The sequence below is a fragment of the Bombus pyrosoma genome, linkage group LG8 (genome assembly GCF_014825855.1).
Source record: "Bombus pyrosoma isolate SC7728 linkage group LG8, ASM1482585v1, whole genome shotgun sequence".
Taxonomy (NCBI): Eukaryota; Metazoa; Arthropoda; class Insecta; order Hymenoptera; family Apidae; genus Bombus; species Bombus pyrosoma.
Genome location: NC_057777.1, coordinates 9,897,465 through 9,922,486, shown reverse-complemented (window position 1 = coordinate 9,922,486; position 25,022 = coordinate 9,897,465). Strand labels below are relative to the sequence as shown.

The 25,022-nt window shown below is 30.3% G+C and overlaps 1 protein-coding gene across 11 annotated transcripts in view; it reads left to right on the top strand.

Moving 5' to 3' along the window:
* Positions 1–21,025, top strand: part of LOC122569956 (octopamine receptor beta-2R-like) — a 172,310-nt gene extending 151,285 nt beyond the window's left edge. For 7 of the 11 annotated variants that reach the window (XM_043731655.1, XM_043731656.1, XM_043731651.1 and 4 more), the window contains 3 exons: positions 1,265–2,604; positions 4,723–4,953; positions 16,358–21,025. In XM_043731655.1, the coding sequence (XP_043587590.1) occupies positions 1,607–2,604; positions 4,723–4,953; positions 16,358–16,448 (1,320 nt within the window). In that variant the 5' untranslated portion in view covers positions 1,265–1,606 and the 3' untranslated portion in view covers positions 16,449–21,025. Of the gene's footprint in view, positions 1–1,264; positions 2,605–4,722; positions 4,979–16,357 lie in introns of all 11 variants that reach the window. The other 4 variants (XR_006317636.1, XM_043731658.1, XM_043731661.1 and 1 more) reach the window with 4 other exon arrangements.
* The last annotated feature ends 3,997 nt before the right edge of the window (positions 21,026–25,022 follow it).

Here is a 25,022-nt window from a genome sequence, read left to right as displayed (position 1 = left end):
TAAGCGTAAATGTTATGTGATTGCACTTACTGGTGTTCGCTTTTATTTGTTTGCTTTGCAGCCACTTTTCAATTTTTGTAATGTGTTCTTGTAATAGTGCGGCAGCCGTTTCTGGATTTGCGTGTCTAGTTAGTAAGACCGTGTCGTCCGCGAACGTTAGAGTTTTGCTGTTGGCAGTTGTTGGTATGTCTGCTGTATATGAAGTAAATGTGAAAATACAGTCATTAATAAACATCAACATTTATAAACACTACGGAAGAATCTAAGTATTAAATGGAGATTTGCTTCATTCTTTAAATATTTGGACGAGTATTCCATTCTGGATATTTCATGTATTTTATGTACATTCTATATACTTATCCATTTTATATATTCTGTATCGCGCGAATTTTTGCATATTTAAGTTCCTCATTAAACATTCGTAATCTATCACCAATATCAGAATAAATCGTAGAAACAATAGTAAATTATGAACTTTTGAATTTTATTAAACTCATTAATTGTATAACAATTTTAAGCACACTTCATTATAATATATTTTAATAAAATTATTAATCTTAAAATCTATGTTAATTAAACATATTTCATCTTCCTTGATGAATATTACAAGGCTTTAAACTCCTAACTTTTAATCACTCTATTTCTCAGACTCCAAGTGAATCCAGAAGGCGGTTTTACATAATGTAAAATCTGAAATCGTGTTTAGTATAATAATTTTGGCTATTAAATTAAAAATTAAATCAAAATTAAATTTTTCATAAATAATGATAATACATAAAATAAATAAGAATACTTGAGAATATTTTGAAAAAAAATTCAATATGGAACGAGAATTTTTCTTAACAATATTATGATGTGAAAAATTTATCAAAATAATATTATTGAAATTTGTCTACTAAACGTTATTAGATATATTTCAAGTAATTTCTAATGTTTGATCTCTCACTATTACCGTCTCCATATTATTATTAATAGAATGATTACTAGATTGCGGATTCTTATGCAAATTTATATTTTGGAGAATATAATTTAAAAAGTAGAACCTGGCGGTAGAAAATTATTCTACTTACTAAGTATTATAGAAAACACTATACCTTGGATATTTTATATATTTTTTCATATTATGAACATTGTACGTTTTTGCAACTTTTCATCTTCTATAAATGCATAAAAATCCGCAGTATAATAATTACTATCGAACATTCATTAAATATAAAACTTATCAAAATCATCGCTAATTTTGTATTTAATCTCAATTTTCCAGGTAACTGCTAACAGAAGCCTCGTGGAATGTAAAATCGAGGAACCAAGCTCCCAGGCCACCGCACACGATTCTGATTAACTCCCGAAGCCAAACTATTCGAGCAAAAACCTTGAAAGAAGCAAACGGTGCACCAGCGTATCAGCGATTAAGCTGGCAAGCGTCCCAGGGTACAAGGAACTTGGCAAGAGGCATCGCCCTTTCCTCGTCGGGAAGATGAAGGCTAGCCTGGTACGTCGGCTCGTTGGCACGTCCGTGACCTAAGGCCACCCGTCGAGTCTCTTCCGGCCAGAAGAAGAGGAACAAGGTCAAGGGAAAACGTACGGTTTCGTGCGGTTGTCGAGTATGACGACGATCGTGACGAGCTCCGAGTCGACGGAGGTGGTGTCCTCGATGGACGTGACGACCATCTTGAACGCCATCTCGACTGAGGACAACCAATTCGTGAACAGCAGCTACTCGAACTATCAAAAGTGGTCCGTACCTATAACGATCGCAAAAGGCTGCGTCTTAGGCTCCATCATCGTAACCGCGGTATTTGGCAACCTGCTGGTGATGGTGTCCGTCATGCGGCACCGGAAGCTACGAATTATCACCAACTACTTCGTAGTTTCGTTAGCCTTGGCCGACATGTTAGTTGCGATGTTCGCCATGACGTTCAACGCGAGCGTTCAAATAACCGGCAAATGGATGTTCAGCTATTTCATGTGTGATGTCTGGAACTCGTTGGACGTGTACTTTAGCACCAGTTCCATCCTCCATTTGATGTGCATCTCGGTCGATCGTTACTGGGCGATCGTCAAGCCGCTCAAATACCCTATCATCATGACCAAGAGGCTAGCTGCTTACATGCTGCTCGCTTGTTGGATTATGCCCGCGTTCATCTCGTTCATGCCTATCTTTATGGGCTGGTATACCACAGAAGAGAACAATATGCATCGACAGAAGCATCCTGAATTATGCGAGTTCAAAGTGAACAAGGTGTACGTAATATTCTCGTCGAGTATCTCGTTCTGGATACCATGCACTATTATGACCCTTACGTACTTCGCCGTGTTCAAGGAGGCGAGTAGGCAAGAAAAACAGATGCACAGCCGTATGGGCAATGTGATGCTGTTGAGTCACAGGCCGAGTAAAGATTTGAATAATTTGAACGGGGAACTAAATAGTGCTGGTTCCTCAAAGACGCTGACATTGAACGAGATCAGCACCGATCATCTACATACTCCCACCAAAGATAAGAATATCATGAAGATGAAAAGAGAGCACAAGGCTGCCAGAACGTTAGGCATCATCATGGGTACCTTCATAATTTGCTGGTTGCCGTTCTTCTTGTGGTGCGTGTAAGAATTCAGGAATCCAGAATTTCTAAAGGATAACCCTATTTCTTAATCTTCTATGGGCGAACATATTTTCATACTGCCCATAGGAAAGCTGAGTTATTTATGTCCTTAATCTTTTCAGTGTTCTAGATTTTCAAAAAATGTGAGAAAATATTGGAATACTTATTCAAATTCTTGCTATATCGTATAATCGGTTTTAGGTCAACTGTTTAAAACTTGCTCCGGGAAAATTTTCATGAGTGAAATTATGGAGGGTTAAAATTTAATCTTTATTATTTTGTATTTTTCTTTTGTTTCCTTTGGGCAGAAGCATTTAGAACGATCTTAAGAGTTCACGGAATTTTTGGTTTCTGTTAAATTGGTTATATTTTTCTACGGTTTATTGATTTAATTATATCGTGCAAACTGAGAAAGATAGTGACGTGCATCGCGCTCAATTAATGGGTTTAATTACTCTTGTTAGGATAAGAAAACACAACTAATTGAATACAATAGAAGTGACAGGTCTAGGTGAAACAAAGTTTGTTTCCGTTTTGTTAGTAGTCCGATAATGAATATTTTTATTTTCATTTACTTCATCTTACTGTTAGTTTTTAGAATCACTTGGCTTTATCAAATTAAACAAGATAAACTGATATCTTTTTCTAAAAGTATATATTATTGGATTGTAAGAATTATCTTTTCATCTTTGAAAATCATGTTAAAACCATAATACTATGTTAGCAGTAAAGAATAGAAAAAATATACGTTTACTCTTTATACGATAAAATATCAGTCTTTTAAAAAATAAAAATTTGTATTACATTGTGCTTCCCTTTCGAGATCATTGAGATTAGGTTTCACAGTTGTTAAAATATCGAAAAATTATAAAATAATACAGAATCGAAGGAAGTATTTAGGCTTTTTCATTCTTCACCCCCTCTGTGTATTTTCCATTCAATTCTTTAAAAGTTATCAAATAACACGTTCCACGATAACAGAAAAATCGTTTTAGCAGTACTTTTAGTTCAGATGAAGAAATAAAGTCAGGTAAAGACAAACAGTTAATCGGCTAACGTTACTATAAACAACGAATGGTTAAAAATGATGAAAATCGCAGTTTTTCATTCGGCCTATATACGTAATAAATCTAAAAATTCTTACCTACATGCCTATCGATGCCTATCGCTTGTTTCTGCATCAACCGATTTCGATGAAGTTTTCAGTATGTACATATTATACCATGTTGGGTCAAACTTCAGAGTAGGATTTGTGAAAGAAATAACTTCCATGCTTGTTTCATTTCATGTTATAAGTTCATACATATGTTAGAACTGAGGCTTAGGATATGGATTATGATGATTACGCAAAGGACCAACGCGTAAAAATTGTAGAGTTTTGTTATCAAAGTAATAAGTCCATTATTAGCTGCTACGTTCGTCCGATCTTTCGATCTCTGATTACTTCCTGTGGGACCATGTAAAACAGCGATTATATTAGAACAAACCAGGGAGACGTGAATAGCTGAAGAAAAACGTTCGTGCAGAAATTCGAACATTAGAACCTCAGTCATTAACCATTGTTATGAAACATTGTTATCAAAAGAGTCTGACTTTCCCAAGCAATAAGTGGAAGGCATTTAAAGGATGTTATCTTCCACACATAAACTCCATATTATAAGCTTTAAATATTGAACGATATCGTTATTCTGAACTTTGACTCAACCTGTATATAACTTACATAAATCTACAAAATGTATTGTTCAAATTTCCATTAGGTACAGATTGAGACCAAAAAATTGTAAAAAGCGATCTTTATTACTTTCTTCGCGATTCCAACTGATTGGAATTGTTTCAACATACTTGCTACTTTTTATCTAATAAACTAATTCTTTTAATTTCTCGAACAAAAAACGTCAAGTCGTTTAGTCCAAATTGAAAAAATTATTCTGGAAAAAAAATTCTTTTTTCGATTGAAACGAAATCCAAATTGAGAAATTCGAGGCTTACAGCAGGGTTAATATATTATTTCTGTTTCTAGTGTCTCAATTTTCAAGTTTGTTCGAGGTTCACCGAACGTGTTAATTCAATCGTTAATTCAAACGAAATCTTCGCTGAATCCTGAAATCTTTGTTCACAGGTACGTTATTACGACACTGTGCGGAGAATCCTGCCCATGTCCCGATATCGTTATCGCAATACTTTTCTGGATCGGGTACACAAACTCAGCATTGAACCCGCTGATCTACGCGTATTTCAATCGCGACTTCCGAGAAGCCTTCAAAAATACGCTGCAGTGCGCGTTCTGTTCGCTCTGCAGACGAGAGCCGTCCGACCTCGAGGCGCTCGATTTCCGTCGGCCGTCCCTAAGGTACGATCTGGTCTGACACGTTGAGGTACGCACTATATTCTATCGCTTTTTTCCCCCTTTATCCCTTTTTCGTCTATTTAATCCTTGATCGAACAAAACCTTTTCGAGCCTTTATTTTTGTACGAATGAGATAGATTGTCTGGATGATTTGACGAGTGATTTACGAAAGAACAGTGACTCACAAAAGTATTCGAACACTTCTAGAAGCTTTTTATGTATATATTATACAAAAAATTTCAAAATTTTATAAACATCTTAACGAAATACAACCGTCGTGATTCTATTGGTAAAATTTGAAACAGATCTGAAAATGTACATATATAAAAGTTATAAGATATTTATTAGATGTATTAGATTAGATGTGTGTGCTACACGTTTATTGGATGTATATATTTCGTAGAGATCACTAAAGTAATATTTGAGCAATCGATTATTTACTATATTAACAAGCCATAATGCACTCATCCCTCAATTTATGTGCATTATTCGTTCCATGTGATCTTTTTTTGAATGAAAGAAAATTGCGTACATAAAGTCTGGCAAAACGGAAAAGATTGTTGCTCAGTCGCAAGAATGGCACGCTTTTTATCGTACATCTAAAATACATTCTTTTCTACATTCTGTCATTTGATATTTGCAGTATTTGCAAGTAGAATGGGAAAGTACCGTTGTTATTGCTTAAACGATCTAGTTCAAACATGCTCTCTACAAACCAGAAAAAATCAAAATAACGTCATTAGTACAATTAAATAAGAATTTGCGTCTTACTGATATCTAGTAAATTCAATAAAGATTATAGAAACATATATTTTCTTCCCGCGTAAAATGAGATCGCGTAGATTAATACCGCGTATAAAAGCTCTAAAAATAAAACTCATGGATAAAAATGATAGCATAAATGAAGAGATGAGTGTGTAGTATATATAGCGAAATTATCTTTCGTTTAATTGTTGTTGATGTTTGAATTGAAGGTTCAATGTTTGAAATTGAAGATCCTAGTATTCATGACGTTTATTAATTTTTCAATAAGTGTATGTTCACAATAAATATCCTGTGACATATTCTACATTTTCAGTTCGCTATGTATTATATTATATATGATATATTATTTCACATATTATCGTATCCTACTACAGTGCTAACGAAATTTAAAAAATTTTCGTATAATACATATAATATGTTCATAAAAAGACCCTGAGAAAAGTACAAAGTTATTGTTTATATGAGAAATCCACTTGTGAAGAGAGACGGCAACTTTAAAATAGCCTGGAATAAGATCCTTTTTATTTTTAAATACTTATAAACATTTTAGCATTGATTTAGTACTAAATTGGAGTAAAGTATAGTATTCTGTTAAAAAGATTAGCCATTAAACAAAATGTAATGACATAAACTATGATTGAAAATATAAAAATTGAATATACAAGTTAATAAATATAACTAATCTGATACACTTTATCAGTTATTCTATAAATTTGTAAAGGTGGTAAGCGCTGCTTTCAAGTAATAAAAGATGCAAATTATAAAATTGAGACAATTGAATTCCTCTTGAAAATCTTTTCGCGTTTATATAATTTGTCAATTTCTCTATCATGAAAGAAAAAATGTATAAACTTTAAATAGATTTCGCACAGAAATTAACTTCGCACTTAAGTAAAAGTAGAAGAATGTGTATAGCTGCTGACCACAAATATTGATTTATCAAATCAGTATGTCGTAAGACTCTATACGGAACGTGCATTGAATAATAATTGTAGAATTTATAAAACGGTGTTAACAGTTATTTTGTTATACATATAATAATATATTTATGTAAATGAGTATGTATCTCTTAACGTATGAATGTACTAAATTCAAATGGTTTCTTTATCAATAGCAATTACAACTTTCAAAATTTCATATTAAATTTAAACTATGGAATATTAATATATCATATTACATATATCAGCAAGCTGTGTTGTTTGCCCGTCTAAAAATATTTATAGGAATATTTCTCATGTATCCGATAGATCAACATCCACAGTGTAAACTACTAGTTGTTAAGTGTACGTTAATAGTAAACGAAGATTTAGAACATAATTGAAAATCTAGAACAGATTAAGGGCGGTAAAGAGTGAATCATTTCCAAAGTTATCATCAAAGTTGGAAGGAACCATAATAGTTAAACTTTTCTACCTCTATTTGAATATTCAATTTACTAAATTTACTCAATTCTAAGTCTACATTCAATCTTTACTACATATTACTTCCTAAAAGAGTTGTCGTGAATTATAGAACTTGTTCAAAACTTTAAGTACATATTTCAAAACCATTTCGCATTCGTAAAATAAATAAATAGACGTAATCGTTTTTGCTAGAATCTTGCAGAATAATTTCAGTAAAAAGGCTCATAAATCAATTAAGTACACGAATATAATCTAAAATTGAAATAGCAAGGAAATTTCATGCAAACATTTGCTTAATGAATTTCTTTTGAGTCTACGTGCATCTTATGCCGATGACGACTGATTCAACACAACATTTCAGACCTTGTTTGTATTTCAACCAGTCACAGTCGATCTCGCGATGAAGTAGAACTGTACGTAACTTGTTTGTGTCTAAGAAGTTTATCATGCGATGCTTGTTGTTCAACGTCATAATTTGATGTACTTTCAAAGGTACATTCAATCCGATAAACGCAAAACAAAATTCTGGAAACTAAAATTATCATTTCAGGGGTGATTCCGTTATAAACGAACAAACGGGAAATTCGAATAATTAATTTAATGTAATATCTCGAATAATTAATTTTATATTATTGTCAGATACGGAACATCTAAGTTTTCGTTGTAAGAATAAAAGTTCATATTCCTTATGATGATGATGATGAATTTTGGTCGATTCTAATGTCTTATTCGCCTTCTAAAGTCACATTATACATCTCGTCTATAAATATTAGAACACTGCTGGTTTTATACAAAAGGTAATATCTGATCTACATTAACAAAGTAACGATTAGTCGACCAGAATTACTTAGTTCATGCAAGATAACGATTCGGGACATACGTGTAATAAAATATTTGAAAAGTTGTTTCTAATATATCTAGAGAAATAGTGGATTAAGGACTGTAATATTGAGGCCGATAACCTTTGATCTAAATTTTATTCAGAAAATTGCAAATAGATTAGTTAGAAATAGATTAGTTAAAAAATTCAACGAGGTCTGTAAAAATTTGAATGTAATGAAAAACCTAATAATACAAATATAAAGATTACTTTCACATTCTAATGTTAAATATCGCAAAGCTGTAACGCTGTAAAATTCTATCAATTTTATTATGACTTGCCATAATATTCACTATTCATGATCGGTGGTGTTTAGCACGTATAATACAAGATACAAGATACAAGATACAAGATACAAGATACAAGATACAAGATACAAGATACAAGATACAAGATACAAGATACAAGATACAAGATACAAGATACAAGATACAAGATACAAGATACAAGATACAAGATACAAGATACAAGATACAAGATACAAGATACAAGATACAAGATACAAGATACAAGATACGAAATAAAGTACTTTAAATAATTTTAAGTAATTTTGTATGTTGTCTACAATCCAATGATTTTGAAAACGTACACCATTAAAATGTAAACATAGAATTCAAAACATTTTAACGTCTCACGTACTAAGCATACACATTCCTTTCACAATCTAACTTCAAATAATCACTTGTTAATTTCTAATTTTGGAAATAGAACATTTTATATGTATCGACCTAATAATTATCCTGTGAGACTTGATCTCATCAGTGTAGTCGAGTCATAAAAGTTATTGAAAATGCAGAAACAATTTGTTCACCTGTAGTCGCAACAGAATTATATATATATATGTCGGGGATGGAAGGACACTGGAGCCTCCCCTTTGGAACTGTGGTAAAATCCCGTAATATTGTAATCTAGATTCTACTATAGCCGTAATTAAACAATTATCATTCAATCCGATTGTATTTGTTTGAGATTTGTGATAGTGGGATTGGGTTCGAGGTGACACAACTGGTCGCCGAACGTAGCCGCGGTCATGGGATGGACATTTTGCCTCGAAGGTGTCAATATAATGGGACACACGTTGTATTAATAATCAAACTCCAAGCATAAACTGCCTAGCAACGGCGATTGGAACCTTCTCGATGCTTCGGACCAGTATATAACAAACGAACGCAATCGTAAAGGACGGAAAATTTCCATCAGTCTATTATTCGTGCGATCGCCTTGGAGAGTTACACATCGAACAGTATATACAGAGCGTCCCAGCAAACGTGTTTGTGTGTTAAAGTATTTTACGTTTAATAAAGAGTTATCCTGTTGACCGTGGATTCGTTATCGAACCTAGAATCATTGTCACTAGCGTCTCGAGTATCTAATTACCACGGTTACTTGTCGATATCTGTAACAATCATGTTTGCATTAGTCAATATCTTCTCTATTGCATAACGACAAAGTCTAACCATAACGAAGATTCGTTTCACGCCCTTAACCCCAACCCTAATCATAATGCGAATCTGACATATATATGAGCATAACTTATAACACTGTTTTGAAATGAAATTATCCACGGATGACGATTGTTCATGATTTAATTAATGTTGCCTAGTATGTATACATATACGAGTCGTCTTCCGTTTGGTAATGAGACCATTCGTGATTTTATTCTTTGTTGAAAATTACACGCCATGTGTAACTTACTGCAATTAATTGTGTGAACTGATTAGGAAGATTGCAAAAGTATCATGAGATTACACGTTCGTTATTATGCTTCGCGTATAAAGTCTGATTTGTCGACTCAGAGAATATATATTTTGATATCTAACTCAATTGATTATTTATTGTGTGTTATTGCAGTGCAAGATGACAGAATGGACCATCGTTTCTATTTAATTCTACAATTTCTTTGAAAATGCAGCTTTTTTTTATCGAAATATAACTTTGAAAGATAATGAAAAATACCAAAACAATTTTGTTTTGTTTTTTCTTAATATTATTTATAATTAGTGTTTTCTTTTTTACATTATATGTGTACAGTAGTACCTTCGGTATTCGATTTAAGAAGGAATTGATTGAATAAAGAAATTTTTGAAAGTACAAATCATTTGTTATGCGTAATGGGTTATAAATTTGATAATTTGTTTGTAAATATATTTGTATAACATCACAATTCATTGTAATCTTAGTACTACAAGTTTAGATTTATGAAAAATTCTCGCGCGGTTTACTATTTCATTCATTAAAAAGAAAATTGAATGCCAATATTATATTTATGTTACGTTAAATAAAATTTAGTAAAAATAGTAAACTTAGAATATAATACGAACCAGGGGACTAAAAAGCTAATTGCAACAGGAGATTGTCAACGATTTTACAATCTTAAGTAATCCAAAATGGCCACTTGTTGTGAAACGAAAAAGGAGCACTAATTCGCTTGATTTGTTTTGACTTATTTCGCGTGATTTCTTTCTTAATACCACAAATATCGTTTCTTTCAAAAATAATTTCACGGAGAGGGAACTAAGACGTAAAAGGGATGACAAAGATTGTAGATGTTTTGTGCCAATAAAATGAAGTCAATTAAAGTAAAAGATAAATGTGAATGATAAGTACGACTATTGTAAAATATATATAAAAAGGAAAGATTAATAGATCATTTGAAATTCATGCTCTGGAGATAGATTGTAGAGTAAATTTTGAAGACATAGAACTTTCATGTAAACATGGCAGGGAACTGAGAACTTCACGCATAAAAGGTAACGTTTAATATAAATAAATTAAATTGGTAATTCTTCATAGCTCGCCTATGAATTTACAGTTGTTATCTTTCTCTGTCATGCAAATATAATGCGATTTAACATTTTTAAAAGCTTTAAAATGTGAGAGCCACAGAAAATCTACATTTCTGTAAAATCACCCACATGTATATAATTATAATATATATAATATATTATGTATTTACTCATATATAATTATATTTTTATCTCAGTAAAAGTTATCATTCGTTTTTCCAAAAGCACCTACTTTTTAATAATTCCAAAAAGAAGAACAAACATAAAAACTTCGAAATTCAACATTTTGACGCGTTTGATTACTGTTGTTGATATACTGTCACTCATAAATATCACAATAGAGTTAATAAACCATAAACTTAAATTATCTTCTGAAAAAATATTGGTACTAATGTGTTTTAACACTTTAGTATATATACCACTACATGTCTTTACTGTTTATAAACATTGTTACTTGTATTAAGTTCGAAACTCTTTCTGTTAGTTTTATATTTCAGAAATGTAAGAATCTGAAGACAAAGAGATTGTCCAATAATAAACTGATTCTCCAAAATTTGATAATTACAAACGTCGTCGTGGCATCATATGTTTATATACTTTTGTGCAGTACATATATGTATAAGTATATATATCTACAGAAACTACAAAAAGTATTTATAAACCATTATATATATATATATTTACATATCATTTTTATATTAATTAATTAGCTCCAGCTATATTAAATTCTGTATTATTTAGTGGTACTTTCATATAACTACAAAAAATTGATACTGTGAAAATGAAATGTAGTATCTGCTAAAGAAATGCTTCATTAAAAAGCAAAGGCGCGCACAAGTACTTTTTTGTAGCCACTTTATAATGGCTCTACACTTTTTAAATCACGTAAAAATGCAATTTTCTCTATTTATTAGGGATATACTAGTATCGGTTAAGTCGACTATCAGATGACTTTTATGGTCGACGACTCGCCGGCAAAAAGACCGATTAATCGGCCTTAAATTTTTAGTATATTTCTTGTAGTAATAATTTACCATATTTATTGATAACTTGATAAGTCATAGAAAGAAAAATACAATATTCTGTCTTTACTGGCATTAATTAATAATTTTTATATTTTTTAATACATAGTATACTTACTTATAGGCACATATTTATGTGTAGCATAATAATTACATAAAAGATTAAAAATAATAATTAGTATTTATTGAAATAAATTAAATAAGTACCAATTAATTAGGTACTTTGGTCATTATTTCTTCATTTTATCGTAACAAAAACTTTTTAAAACGAAGCAACAAGCCATAATAAAATAAATATAATAAAGAATGTTCGACAATTTTTTCTTTGGATGCGTAACACTAAACAATCATAAACTTGACGAGTTTTGTAGCGTTATTTGAAAATAATCGGTAAAGACAAGTAGTCGGCCGACAAGCCAGCTTCTTGAAAGCTGATCATTCGGTTAGTCTGTTAGTCGGCCAAAATTCTACTCGGTACATCTTTACTTTTCATATAATTATGAAATAAGACCAAGTTGCATAAACTAAAAATATTTCCAAATTATAATATATAATCTAAAATAGTAAAACAAAAGGAATGTTGACTAAAATTGCTGTCTTCAAACAGAAAGTTTCTTTAATATAAACGGGCTACCTTGTTTCTAAGAAGAGCAGTCTCGTCGATGTCTTACCCTTTTTTAACTATTCATTCGGATTATTTAGAGCTTGGAAATCACTATAGAAATCTTCAATACCATTCAAGTCCCTGGCGCAAAGAGCTGCCATAAAATGGGATGATTAGATGCGGCTAGGGAAGAAAGGGAAGGACATTACTTTTAATTTCGTGCGGTGAAAGTAGGACGAGTTGAGAACCGGATGCTCGACTTTTTCACACGAATGCGAGCGTAACTCAAGGAACGCGTACTTTTTCCTATCTAGCGCATCCCTCTAACTCTCTCCGAAAGTGAATTTTCTCGAAACAAGAAAAGGAAAAGAGAAACGAGAACAGCCTCGAGCTTTTCACGAAAGGCTCGATCACGAAATTTTTGCTTGATATTTTAATAACCTTGAAACGAACGCACGATTTCAGCGGTGCATTTCTGTGTATTCTTCGAATTTTATTTTTTTGTTCTGTCCTTATTCTCGATGAAATATTTTTATCTATTCTTATTTTAAATTATATTCGTTCCAAACATACTATTAATAATTAATAGACTGTAATTAATGGCGGATGTTTATACATTTACGGAGGATTTAAAGATAGAGAACTGTATAACATTTACATAATTCGTTATAATATTTGATGGATGAAACAAATTTTTCTATAGTTAACATTTCTTTTAACTGTATTCATGAAAATACGAATTTGCATAAATATCCGCGGTCTAGTAATTGAGTTGTTTAAAACAATTTCGATCTACAGTTTAAAACAAGTGATGAAAGAAAAGAATACTTGTATAGAAATGCTTTTTCTTGGTCGGTTTCTTATCATTAATCGCATTTAATACCAATTCTGCTTTCTTGAATGAACTGGTTTTATTAAACGTTACGCAGATTGATATACTTTGTATAATTAAAGTATTTGAAAACTTAAACTTCTAACTAAATTAGATTTAGTTTTATATAAATAAAATTTAATATATTCGTTCGATTTTTATTTCCATAGAAGCAATATTTAGAAGTTTCTACGCAGTGCTAAAGCTAAATTTGTTTAACACGTGTAATTTCTTTCGTCAAACCATTTTTAATACTGGCAACCTTGAAAATATCTTCTTAAAAATATGTTTGAAACCGAAACAGTAGATCTTTTTCATTCACGTTATATAATGATTTAGCATTTTGCATCAGTCGCGATACTACAGCAATGAACAGCCAATTCTGACTTAAATAGGTGTTAAAGGAATCATAATCAAAAAGATAGATTATTATTTACAAATTGACATTATTGAATAGTATTAAATACTGTTAAGATAACCGAATTAAAACAGGTGCTTCGGTGTAAAATTAATGAAGCGATATTAATGGTAAAATATTTACGGCTAATATTTCATTAGGTTCTAACGCCTATTTAAAATTAAACTGTAAAACAACTGCAGTATAAAATAAATTATTCGGGAGCTGCGCGTAACGCGAACACATATCAGCAATTTGCATTGGCGGAAGTAGATCGCGTTTTATGTCCCGCCTGGTTGTTATAAATTTAATTAAATGTACTTTATGAATTTTACTTGAGTCCAACATTGTTAGAATTGTAAAATCTTCCTTCCAACTAAATTGTATCTTCTTTTAAGATTATGATATAAAGAAAGTAATAATTATGAAAGTACTAGATGTTATATAAATGAATCGATTAGAAGTTAATACAATCTCTAAATATATTTGATTAAATTTAATTTAGAGTTAGTAATTAAAGACATAACGATCGGTAATGTAAATAAAGAACAAATAAGACGATTCGAATATCATCAAACCTATCATTCTATCACTCAATGTTACTACATGTACAGAGTGGTTGGTAACTGGTGGTACAAACGAAAAGAGGGTGATTCTATGCGAAAAAAGAAGTCGAAAATATAGAATAAAAATTTTTCGTTTGAGGCTTTGTTTTGGAGAAAATCGACTTTGAATTTTCGCTCGGTACGCGTGCACTTTATCACGTCTCGTTATGACGGATCTACGTATAATCAGGACAAATTAAGTTAGATAGAATCAAGTTAATGTAATGAAACATATTCGTATATATAAAAAGACAACAAATGATAATTTTTATAATTTATACTAAATTAAAGCATTAATGCTGTAATGCTATTAATTTATGAAAGAAGAAATTTAACTTAATTGAAATATTGATTAGTAGTTATTAAAAAGTTCTTTGAATTTAAAGAGACATTTCACAGAAGATTCCCACTATTTGCATAATTACGTTAATTGATTCTGATACAATTCGAGTGACATTGATAATTTTATCACTAAAGCATAATATCAAAGAAAAATATCAAAATATAGTGGAAGTACATGCCTATCAGATATAATCAATCAAAATTTCAGTTTCCTACTTTTTGCGTTTGCAAGTCAATTACAAGTGACGAAGATAATTCAATTAAGGTCCAAGTAACGTGATCCAAGTGCACCAGAGTGCATATCATGTTAACAGGATTCGTACACGTTTGTTTTATCTTTTTGTATGACATGTGCATAATTTGTATGCTATTCAAATTTGCAAATGAAATCATACAGCCAAATTTAAATAACAAACATAACTATAACATCTACATATATACATATATTATATTTTTATACATTACGTACATTATAGGAATAGTTTCATAATATTGTAATAAAAGTATAAATACATAATGCAATTAGCATTATCAATTTATATACCTAGTTAACAATAATGATCGATCATAATAATAATTGAATTCGTTTCATATATGAATGTGATAATCGAGTATAGTAAATTTGCATAATGCATCGATGCAATTTTGAGGATGCAAAAATTAATAGGCGAAAGCAATGTGATGTATGCATGTATGTGTATGTATGTTGTAATAACTTATAATATTTCCCTCCTTTTAGAATAACATGTTTTCTTTTCTTTGCAAATGTTTCTATATGCGCATAAAAGTTCTAGCTCTCAAAGATATATTTTAGAAAAGAATATCATTTTTCTTCAAAATATTTGTACAATATTCTCTTATGAAATTAAAAAATAGTTAATATAAAATGGAACTTCTAGATATAGTTAATAATATATGAAGACGACAGATAAGATGTATTATATAATTTTTTTTGTGGAAATTTCCTAATTCTTATGTTATTTGGTGGTTGAATGAAGTGCTTCAATACAATAGTACTTCATCTATTTAAACTTGTCAGAAAACAAACAACTTATACAATTGGAATTTATACAATAAGAGCTCATCAATTTTGCCGACTACCTAATATTTTGCCCTCATATAATAGGGGCTCATATTCAAATAACTAAATTCAGCCAGTAAAAATTCAGTTAATCAAGCATTAACTAAAATTTCAATAAATGAAGTACTATTGTATGATATAATTAAAAAAGAGAATATTCATTTAGGCTTGAAGATATAAAATTAAACGATAAATCTACGAAGTTTTGTATACAAAAATTATGGAAAACTGTCAACAAATAAAAAAGACGATACTTTATGCAGTAATTTACAGGCTAATAATATTAATAGTTCATAGATTTCTGTTATATGAACTATTAGCTACAATTTGATAATTTTACGTAAAATTTATCTACTAAATTAGTTCAGTTATGTAAGAGGATCATAAAACTGAGATTGGTCAACAATATATGAAATTTCAAAACTGCTCGCATATAAAAAGCGAAAAATATAACATTTTTCTCTGTGGTCTTCATATAAATTTAGTCTATGTCACAAAGAAACAAAAAGAACAACTAAAATCCTCTTGATTCCGTCAACCCAAAATCCTAAACAATAATACTTGCAAACAAACTATCCCAAACCTGAAACCGCATGAATATCGTCGAAGCGAACAAAACGTATTGGTGCCACTGTCTTTTTTTGCTTGCAGGTACGACGACCGCACTAAGAGCATATACTCGGAGACGTACATAAAGCACATCGACCGACGAAGATCGAGCGAGTACGGTAGCAGCCTCTGAGAGGAGAGCAAGTTTATACTGTGAACTGCATCCGTAATGGAAAACAAAAAGAAGAAAACAAAAAGACACGCATAGATACGTACACACCCACCTAATTATACATCCGCATCGTCGCCTACACATGCAACAAATAAAACGACGCGTATAATCGTCGACTATATACGTAACGTGTAGCCCGCATTGAGAGATTCTTCGCCATCTTGCCAAAAACTCACGGAAGACGAATCTCATCAAGTAACTCGCGTTTTTAAACATATTTGGCTACCTCGCGTGCTTACGGTTTCAACACGGTGCTCGTATATTAAATCGTATTAATGTGCATTTTGGATTGCTTGGTAATGGATAAAAGACTTTTCAAAGGTTTGCTTTAAGCCCGGTGCACGCATGTTTATTCAGTCAGTTGAAGAAACATTCAAAGATATATTCACGAAAGAGACATTTGTATGTAATAAATCTGGCAAGGATTATGGGAATGGATGATCAAAAACGTGAATCAAACACGGTCAATCAACAATTAGCAATGGTGCGTATACACCGCCGGCCATAAGTATTAAGACATCAACTGATATTTAGTACAAATTGTATACTTCTCATTGCTTTTATTTTCTAAATATTTTGTTATAGATCTATTATTTTGTTCATATTACGTGTGTCCTCTAATGTAAAGTAGAATAATATTTGATAGAGCTTTTCAATAGATATAATGACATAGGTGTCCTATATATAGTAATTAATATTATTATAACTGATATTTGTGGCTGGCAGTATATATTATCATTTTTAAACCTTAAAGTTTCCTACAAAACTATTTATTGAAACGTTAACATATTTATATTTTGGCCACATATTAGGTTGCATTATTTTCTAATTTACTTTAAAATTTGTCATATATGAGACTATGCCGAAACCGTGCAGAAAATAGTAGCCAGTTCCTTCGAAAGAGTCACAATAGCACAGATACCGTTTGAAACATCGAAACCTCAAAACTTCTTAAAAAAGTAATGATAGAGGAAGAAACTAAATTCAAATATTTATCACGCCAGAAAGGAGACATTACTATACAAGACGGCTGAAGAAACCGGTAGCATGCGTGGTCAGAGAACACAGAGACACGAAGATCATGTACCATCGCGAAACCATCACAGAGATGCACACTGAGGGCAGATAGACGCGCATGAAACGCGTAGGTCACATCGCATTGCCAATACTATCGATACTATTGTACTTCTAAGCGACATTCGCGCGAAAAGAAAGGCACGCGCTTCACGCTGGAATCGATCGATCGATGGGTCAGGGAACGATCTTGGAGAAACTCACAAGAAACCATGTTTTGAAAGACATGCAAGAAAGAAAGAACGAAGATTTTCTTCAAAAAGATGTCTTGTCGATTCGTTAAGCTCGCCAAGACACCTTCGCCTAATTTTTTTTTCAATTCTTAAAAAAACTCTGCGTCGTATTGGGTGGCCAAGTGTGCTGTTCGATTCGTAGATAACTCGAGTTCCACTTGAAATCGTTTATCAATAAGATTGAAGAAGTTACAAGAAAGATAAACTATAAAGAATAATGAATTATCGAAACTTCGAAGCAAGTAAATGTTTATTAATGTAATGGATTTGATTGGCAGCTCGAGAGTTAATACGTAATATACTTAGATAACCAATGAAGTCGACTACGCAGTTTTATAACCATTTATTCGAAGGCAAAGTGAATAGAATCGTTTTTAATAGTGAGAGCTCACTGTGTCTGATGTTAGGCGGTCGATAGTGAGATTCAAGGTTCGATGTTAAGTAATAGTCGATTTTAGTGTCGTTTCTGACCTATATTCGAAGAAAAGACAAAAGAAATGAACAGTGTAGTCTTTGTTACTTTTAATGCAATTAGTATTATTGCTCACCGATAATGTTATTACATGACACGTTGCATGACATGATCCCGACGTTTCAACGGTATTGCGTATTTTCTTTTTCTTAAAAGAAAATTATGATGTGATATATAATTCCAAAGTGATCGTCGTTATTGTTATCGTTGTTGTTTGATTAGTGCTATTCATCGTCGAAAAGCTATTTATTTTGTTGTTTACTCTTTGGAAAAGCGCCGCGTTTTAAAATCGTTGGTAGTAGATGATCGAGATAATGTTGGTAACCGATAACATCGGAAAAATTGTTTTTTAATTCTTTTCTGTATTTTATTGTATGTTTTATCGTTCATTGTTGTTATGTGATTTTATGTAGAGAATTTATAACATGTTGCGAAGATTTTTATAGATTTTGTGATATTTTTATTTTTTCTTCATTTTATAGTTGAAATATGTCTTCCTTCGAAGAAAGTATAATTGCTGCTTTTAGAATTAAAATGCAATACAGAAATAATTATAGCTCGTTGAACTTTCCCTCCGATTATTTATTTGATCTTATTCGAAAAAAATACTGACTTGTTTAATTATGTTTATATTGGACTTAACAATCAAATTTCTGCAATAGTATCTGTATAATCGGACCACGAATGCAATTCGTTTTAATGTTAGTTTAAATAACGAATATTTATGTACAAAAAATATATTTTTTTTATCGTCGCAAATTTTATTTGAATATTAAGTGTTATGTAGATAATTAATTAGATGATGTGATTATAGTCTTTGTTTTTCTGTCAGGAGTATTTATTTATTTTTCTTATACGGTTAATAATATTCGTTTAGCTCCTAGTCATTTAAAAAATAGCAACAGCATAATTTCACAATTATATTAAGCTATCCAAATATTCACACATTCAAAAATAATAAAATTTCCATTCGGCGAATCTAACGATTTATGTTTCAAGACGTTTAGGGTAAAACATGAATAGGATTTAAAAGATTAGTAATAATAAGAAACATATGACCATCTATTGGTAAATCAAAGCAGCGAAATCCTATAAACGTTTAATAAAACTCTAAATATTTAATAAAAGGCAAATAAATTACGCTTTATCCAGAATAAATTCGCCAATAACGTAATACCATTTCAATTCGTACATTTTGATATTATAAAACATTAATATTTAACTCTCTGTGATCAATATTTCCTGTTAATTTTAAAAGGATAAGAGATTATAAATATTTAAATAGATCAAATCGTTATGTCATAAACATTCGAATCTTAATAAAATTTTCGTTCCTCGAAATTTTCGAGAAGAATGGCCCAACTTTTACGCAGGACGTAAAACGAGTCACAAATCAATTAAAAAGTCATTCCCTGTTGCGCACTGAATAATTCACACTGCAAATTAGCGAAGGCACCTTGAAAACCCCGCGCGAAATTCTACTTTAATTAAATTAATTACGTGCATCTACGCCATTTCGATGTTCCAAAAAACAGTTTGAATAAGGAATCTTGAACGATTAAATCGATAGTAAAGTGTGCCATTTAATCAATAGAGAAAGGTCAATTTGAAATGATCGAAAGCTCGTACTAACATAATCAAAGAAGCTTTTAAAAATAAAAATAAAGTCGAGAGATATTGTACAATGCAATAACTTCTTTTATTAGAATCTGCTTAGGTAAGATTTCATTATATTTTAATTCGTCGATGTGCGTGTCCTTTAGTTGTTAATTAATATTAACTCATCGTCAGTGGAATATTTCGTTTAATTTATGCTTCGTTAATAGTCACGTCGATTGATCAGCAATAAATCAAAGTCTGATAATCTTATCTATGATATTGTACGACTTTTTTGTCTTTTGTCTCTTCTAATGTTTCTTCCTTTTTTTTTTTTAATTTTGATTCATCGTTTCTCTGTGATAGAATTCGCGTGTTAACGTCCGCTGTAAATAATTTGTAAATATATGTACGTCGTTTCAGTAACGCGATAATCGATAGCCGGAAAAAAAGTGTTTCTCTCACATAAACGACTAGTGTTTAGTTTGTAAAAATGATGGGCTACGTGTCAACAATCGCATATGTAAAATAAACCAGCGATGAACAGTGTGTCGGAAGAAAATTCTGTATCTAATATTAATTCGCGAATTTAGTACGTTATCTAATGTTCGTTACTCTATGATGTTGAGATGCGTTTTCGTTTATTTTTTGTTATGGAGTTAATGCTCCAGATATGATTATTTCTCAATTGTAAGATCGCGAGATAATTTTATTTTATTTCATGTATGAATTTATAATAAATTGTCGCTTTTTTACAATGTTTCGATGTATTTAGAAAACTTTGTTACTTTGCTTCTTGTTAATTTTGTTAATCTTGAAAACAATTAAAGTTAATAAAAAGAAGTAGGAAAATTTGCGTTATAAACGAAATTTCAATTTGTTTTATTAAGTACTTCTAATTTGGTAATCTACATGCTCATGTTGCATTTCTTGTAAATTTTGATGACCATTTGTTTCGAAAATATCTGCAAGGTTTAATATTATAAGAGAAATTCGCTGCATACCTATACATACATATCTCACATGTACGTGAAATCATTTTTAGTGAAGAAAAGAAGAAATGTGTTCTGAAAAAATACGTTCTGGAACCTTTTTATAGTTTCATATTCATTTTTTGTATTAGCCTGCCAGAAATAAAACTTGATTATATTTCAACTGTCAAATATTGTTTCTCTTCTATTTATTAAAATAATATACTATGTATGTTACGAACTAATCTAAATAAGATAATATTAATATTGTAATATAATTAAATTTAATCATTTTTAATTAATCTCAATTCATAATAAAAATATGCCAACGCGCATCATATATTTTATGATAAAAATATAAAGTTTAAATGAATGAAATGTTGATAATTTTAACGATATACAGCTCATTATTAAAGTAAATTAAATAAAAAGAAAATAATTTTTCACAAGGATTTGAACAATTTTAATTAATTATTAAATTAATAAATAAAATAAGCATTCTATTATTATTTCTGTTATAATTAGAATACAGTTCTTTTATTCGATAATGTTAATAGCAATCTTCATTCCGTAAAAATTACAGGAGTTTAATCAATTATCGGTTCTACTACTATGAAGAATTAAAATCGCAGTTGAAGGAGACACACAGATATTTAAGAGTAATATGAAACGGAATATAAAAATAGCCTTACTTCCATAAAATAATAAAGCGATTTGGAGAACGCCTCGCAAATATGCATTAATTAATGATTAACTCCCTTATTAGTGAAATTTATAAGAGAAAGATTGTCTCAATACAATCATTTAAATGTTTAATTAATTACCTATTCATCGATCTCCATTTTCGTAAAAGACTCATGAGATAAAGGAAACGAAAAGGATAAAAAAACATTATACAATTTTTTATACTTCTTTAAAACCTGTTAAAAAATTGTTTAATTCGCAGTAATAAAATACTCGAAGAATCTAATTTCTCAAAGAAATAAATTTTTTGGTAACTTGATTATTATCGTTCCTTTTTTAATCGAAAATTTGACATAAACAAAATTTTATTCAAAATTTTGATATAGTTTGTTACTCAAGTCTTAGTGCTTTATATTCTTTCATTCGTGATAATAAAACACACGACAGATGTAACTTTTTTTAGCATTCTCTTTTCTAACAATTCCTGCAAGCATTCATTTTTTTCATCAATTAAAATACAAGAATTTTTATTTATAAATTTGATATAATAAAACGTCTGGTTATTTAAAATTTTAATATGATTTGTTTCTCTTATTTTTAAAACCTTTCTCCTGAATTTTTTTGCCTGAAATCGTGGTGCGTATAATAAGCTTACAGCGATTTCTTGTTTAATACATATTAATGAAACGGGTGACAATTTTCCAAGGGATTGCGACGCGTAACGTACCCTCACGGATCAAACAATCAAGTTCGCTGACTGGCCTCATAAACGAATAGACGCAATGCGACGTCGTATTTTATGAGCTCTTTACGACTATATATCGCACATTTTATACCAGTTATTGGACAAAATTTACACTGTAGTATTTCATATGATTACTGATTGACCGGAAAGAAAGAAAAGATTTGTAAGTCGTGTTTGCTGAATATTTGAATCGAAACTATTTTGGTCTTAAATTAACGACTAACCAGTTGAAGTGTGATTTCGTGTACATAAAACAAATATATCTATGTTTTTGAATTATTCATATATCTCTCTGTTCATCAATTGAAGTTTTCAGCTTTACAGATTTGAAAATTTCTTTCGAATTTTACTTAATTTCAAACGAAATAACAGATATTCTCTAAACAATAAAGTCTTAATTTTCCACTTACTCTCTGTTATATCATAATTTTTCCGATATGTTATATATCTTTTTTTAAATTAAGGTAAAGATTTGTTTAGAACGACTGAATGTTTAAGAAAAATTAATCTAAAGTTTTCAGTACCTGATATATAAATATTTTATGAAAAAATTATTTTTCAAATTTTTAATTCTATTTCAAAATTTTACTTCTATGATAATTTTCCCAATTTTTATAATCAAAAGGACAACGAATGTATACTTGCAAGTTTTTATAAATTCCTTTTAGTTTAACATTTTAATTAAAAAATCCCGAAAAATTAGTCGAGATAAATGTTATTGAATTTAAAAAGAATTGTAAATATTCGATAAAACATAATTTATCAACTTTTTAATTTAATTTCGATTTACTTTAATTTCTTTTCACGCTCGCCTTAATTTCTTCAACTTTTTAAGGCCAAAGGAAGTTTAGAAATATATGTGATACTTGTAAGTTACATATGTTAAGTCGTGTTAGTTTAACATTTTAATCTAAAAAAATATCGAATATTTTAAACTTGACAAAATTTCCTCGAAAGTCTGTTCAAAAAGAAATATAGAACTCGATGAACGATAATTTTCTAATTTAATTTCGAAATTTTAATTCCATAGCAATTTTTAGGGCCAAATTCACTGTTTAACATAACTAAACGGCTACACAAGAAATACATTAACTAACTTATTCTCCGATCTATTGCTACTGCAACTTACGTTGTAAAGTTGCACCTAATGTACACATACTTCATATTGGTGAAACATGTACGTGATATAAATGTACTCAATGCTATAACAATTTACCGAATGTCCCTTCTGGACAAGCTGTGAAAATCCTCGGAGTTAGTAAAAAAATCTAATAAAACAACGTAAACGACCAAAAACAGATTCGTTACAATACGTATATGCCAAAGAATTTACTATGTTTTTGTGAATAAACTATTTTTAGCAACTACTTTTCACAAAATCTTCCATTAGAGAAAACTGTTGACAAAGTTCAATTGTCGAAGAGAAAAATGGTTCACAACATTAAAATACATTAGTAGACTGAGGATGTTTATACAATATTTATGGCAAATGTGTAAGTGAAAAACTGCATGTAATACACATAACATGCAAACATACACAGGATATCCAGTAATTAAAGGCATAACCGAGAAAAAGATGATTCGTCATGAGAAAATAAGTAAGAAAATGAAGAATAAAGTTTATGTCTATGAGACTTCAGTTTCGAGAAAAACCATTTTGAAAATCTGCCACTAAGTACACGTGTATTTCAAACATGTATATAATTCCTAAAATATTAATAAATTATTTATATTTATAAATACGAAAGTAACGAAAAAGTTACGTGATTTTAACCATTGCAAAATTAATCAAAAGTCCTAGTTATTTATACAAAAAATACAAATATACACTTTCTGCAAAGAAAAAGTTAAACAAAGAACTAACCTCAAACTTTAAAGAAATTAATAGATGCACCAATAATTTATTTCCTCCAACCTAACCTCAAAGAACCGTATTTTTAGTACTTAAACACAAAATCAAAATATAAATACAGATGTCGTTTGATTAGTATAGAATAAGTCATCACCTTAATGCTGATTATTACAGCCGACGCTGGTATAAGTACAAAGTTGAAAAGATGATTAGGTGATGATTAAAAGGAAGAATGCGAGTCTGGCTGGTTATTTCAGATAGACTTAACACAATCATAAAGATAAGCATGCTTATTGGCCGAAAGTGTCACATATACAAATAAGACCCAGAACGAGGCATTGTTCGAATAAATCTTTATCTAGATAATTATTCGAATAAATAATAAATTAATAATAAATTAATTAATTAAATGATTCGAAACTTTTATTCGCGAATATCTTATTCTTCGCTATTTGATATTAAAGCTCGCTAATTGTTATTTATTATCCGTATATTTATCTGTAAATAAATATATATGTTTACACGCTTTTGTTCTCTCTATGCATTGGTTTGCTAAAGATTGATTACAAATTTAATAATTATGTTCAGCGAGTTATCTTTATTCGCTCCACGGATACAAATAAATCGTAGTATTGGTGAAGACGAATAAATTCTGTGAATGAATAAAATTATTCATGATTCGCGTGTAATGATCACTTTGTTTATCTTCATTTGTAATGAATAAATTTTTATTTTTTTTTTTCGTGGCTAGAAAATTTCTTAAGTTTGAGGAAACTAAGTACAAATTTTTATTAATATGTGTGATTTCTCGTTTCAATTTTATACTAAAAATAGTTTCAAAACATTAAAAGTCTTTTTTTCGATCGAAATAAATGCGAAATTGAAACATAGAAGGTTCAAGGATCGTA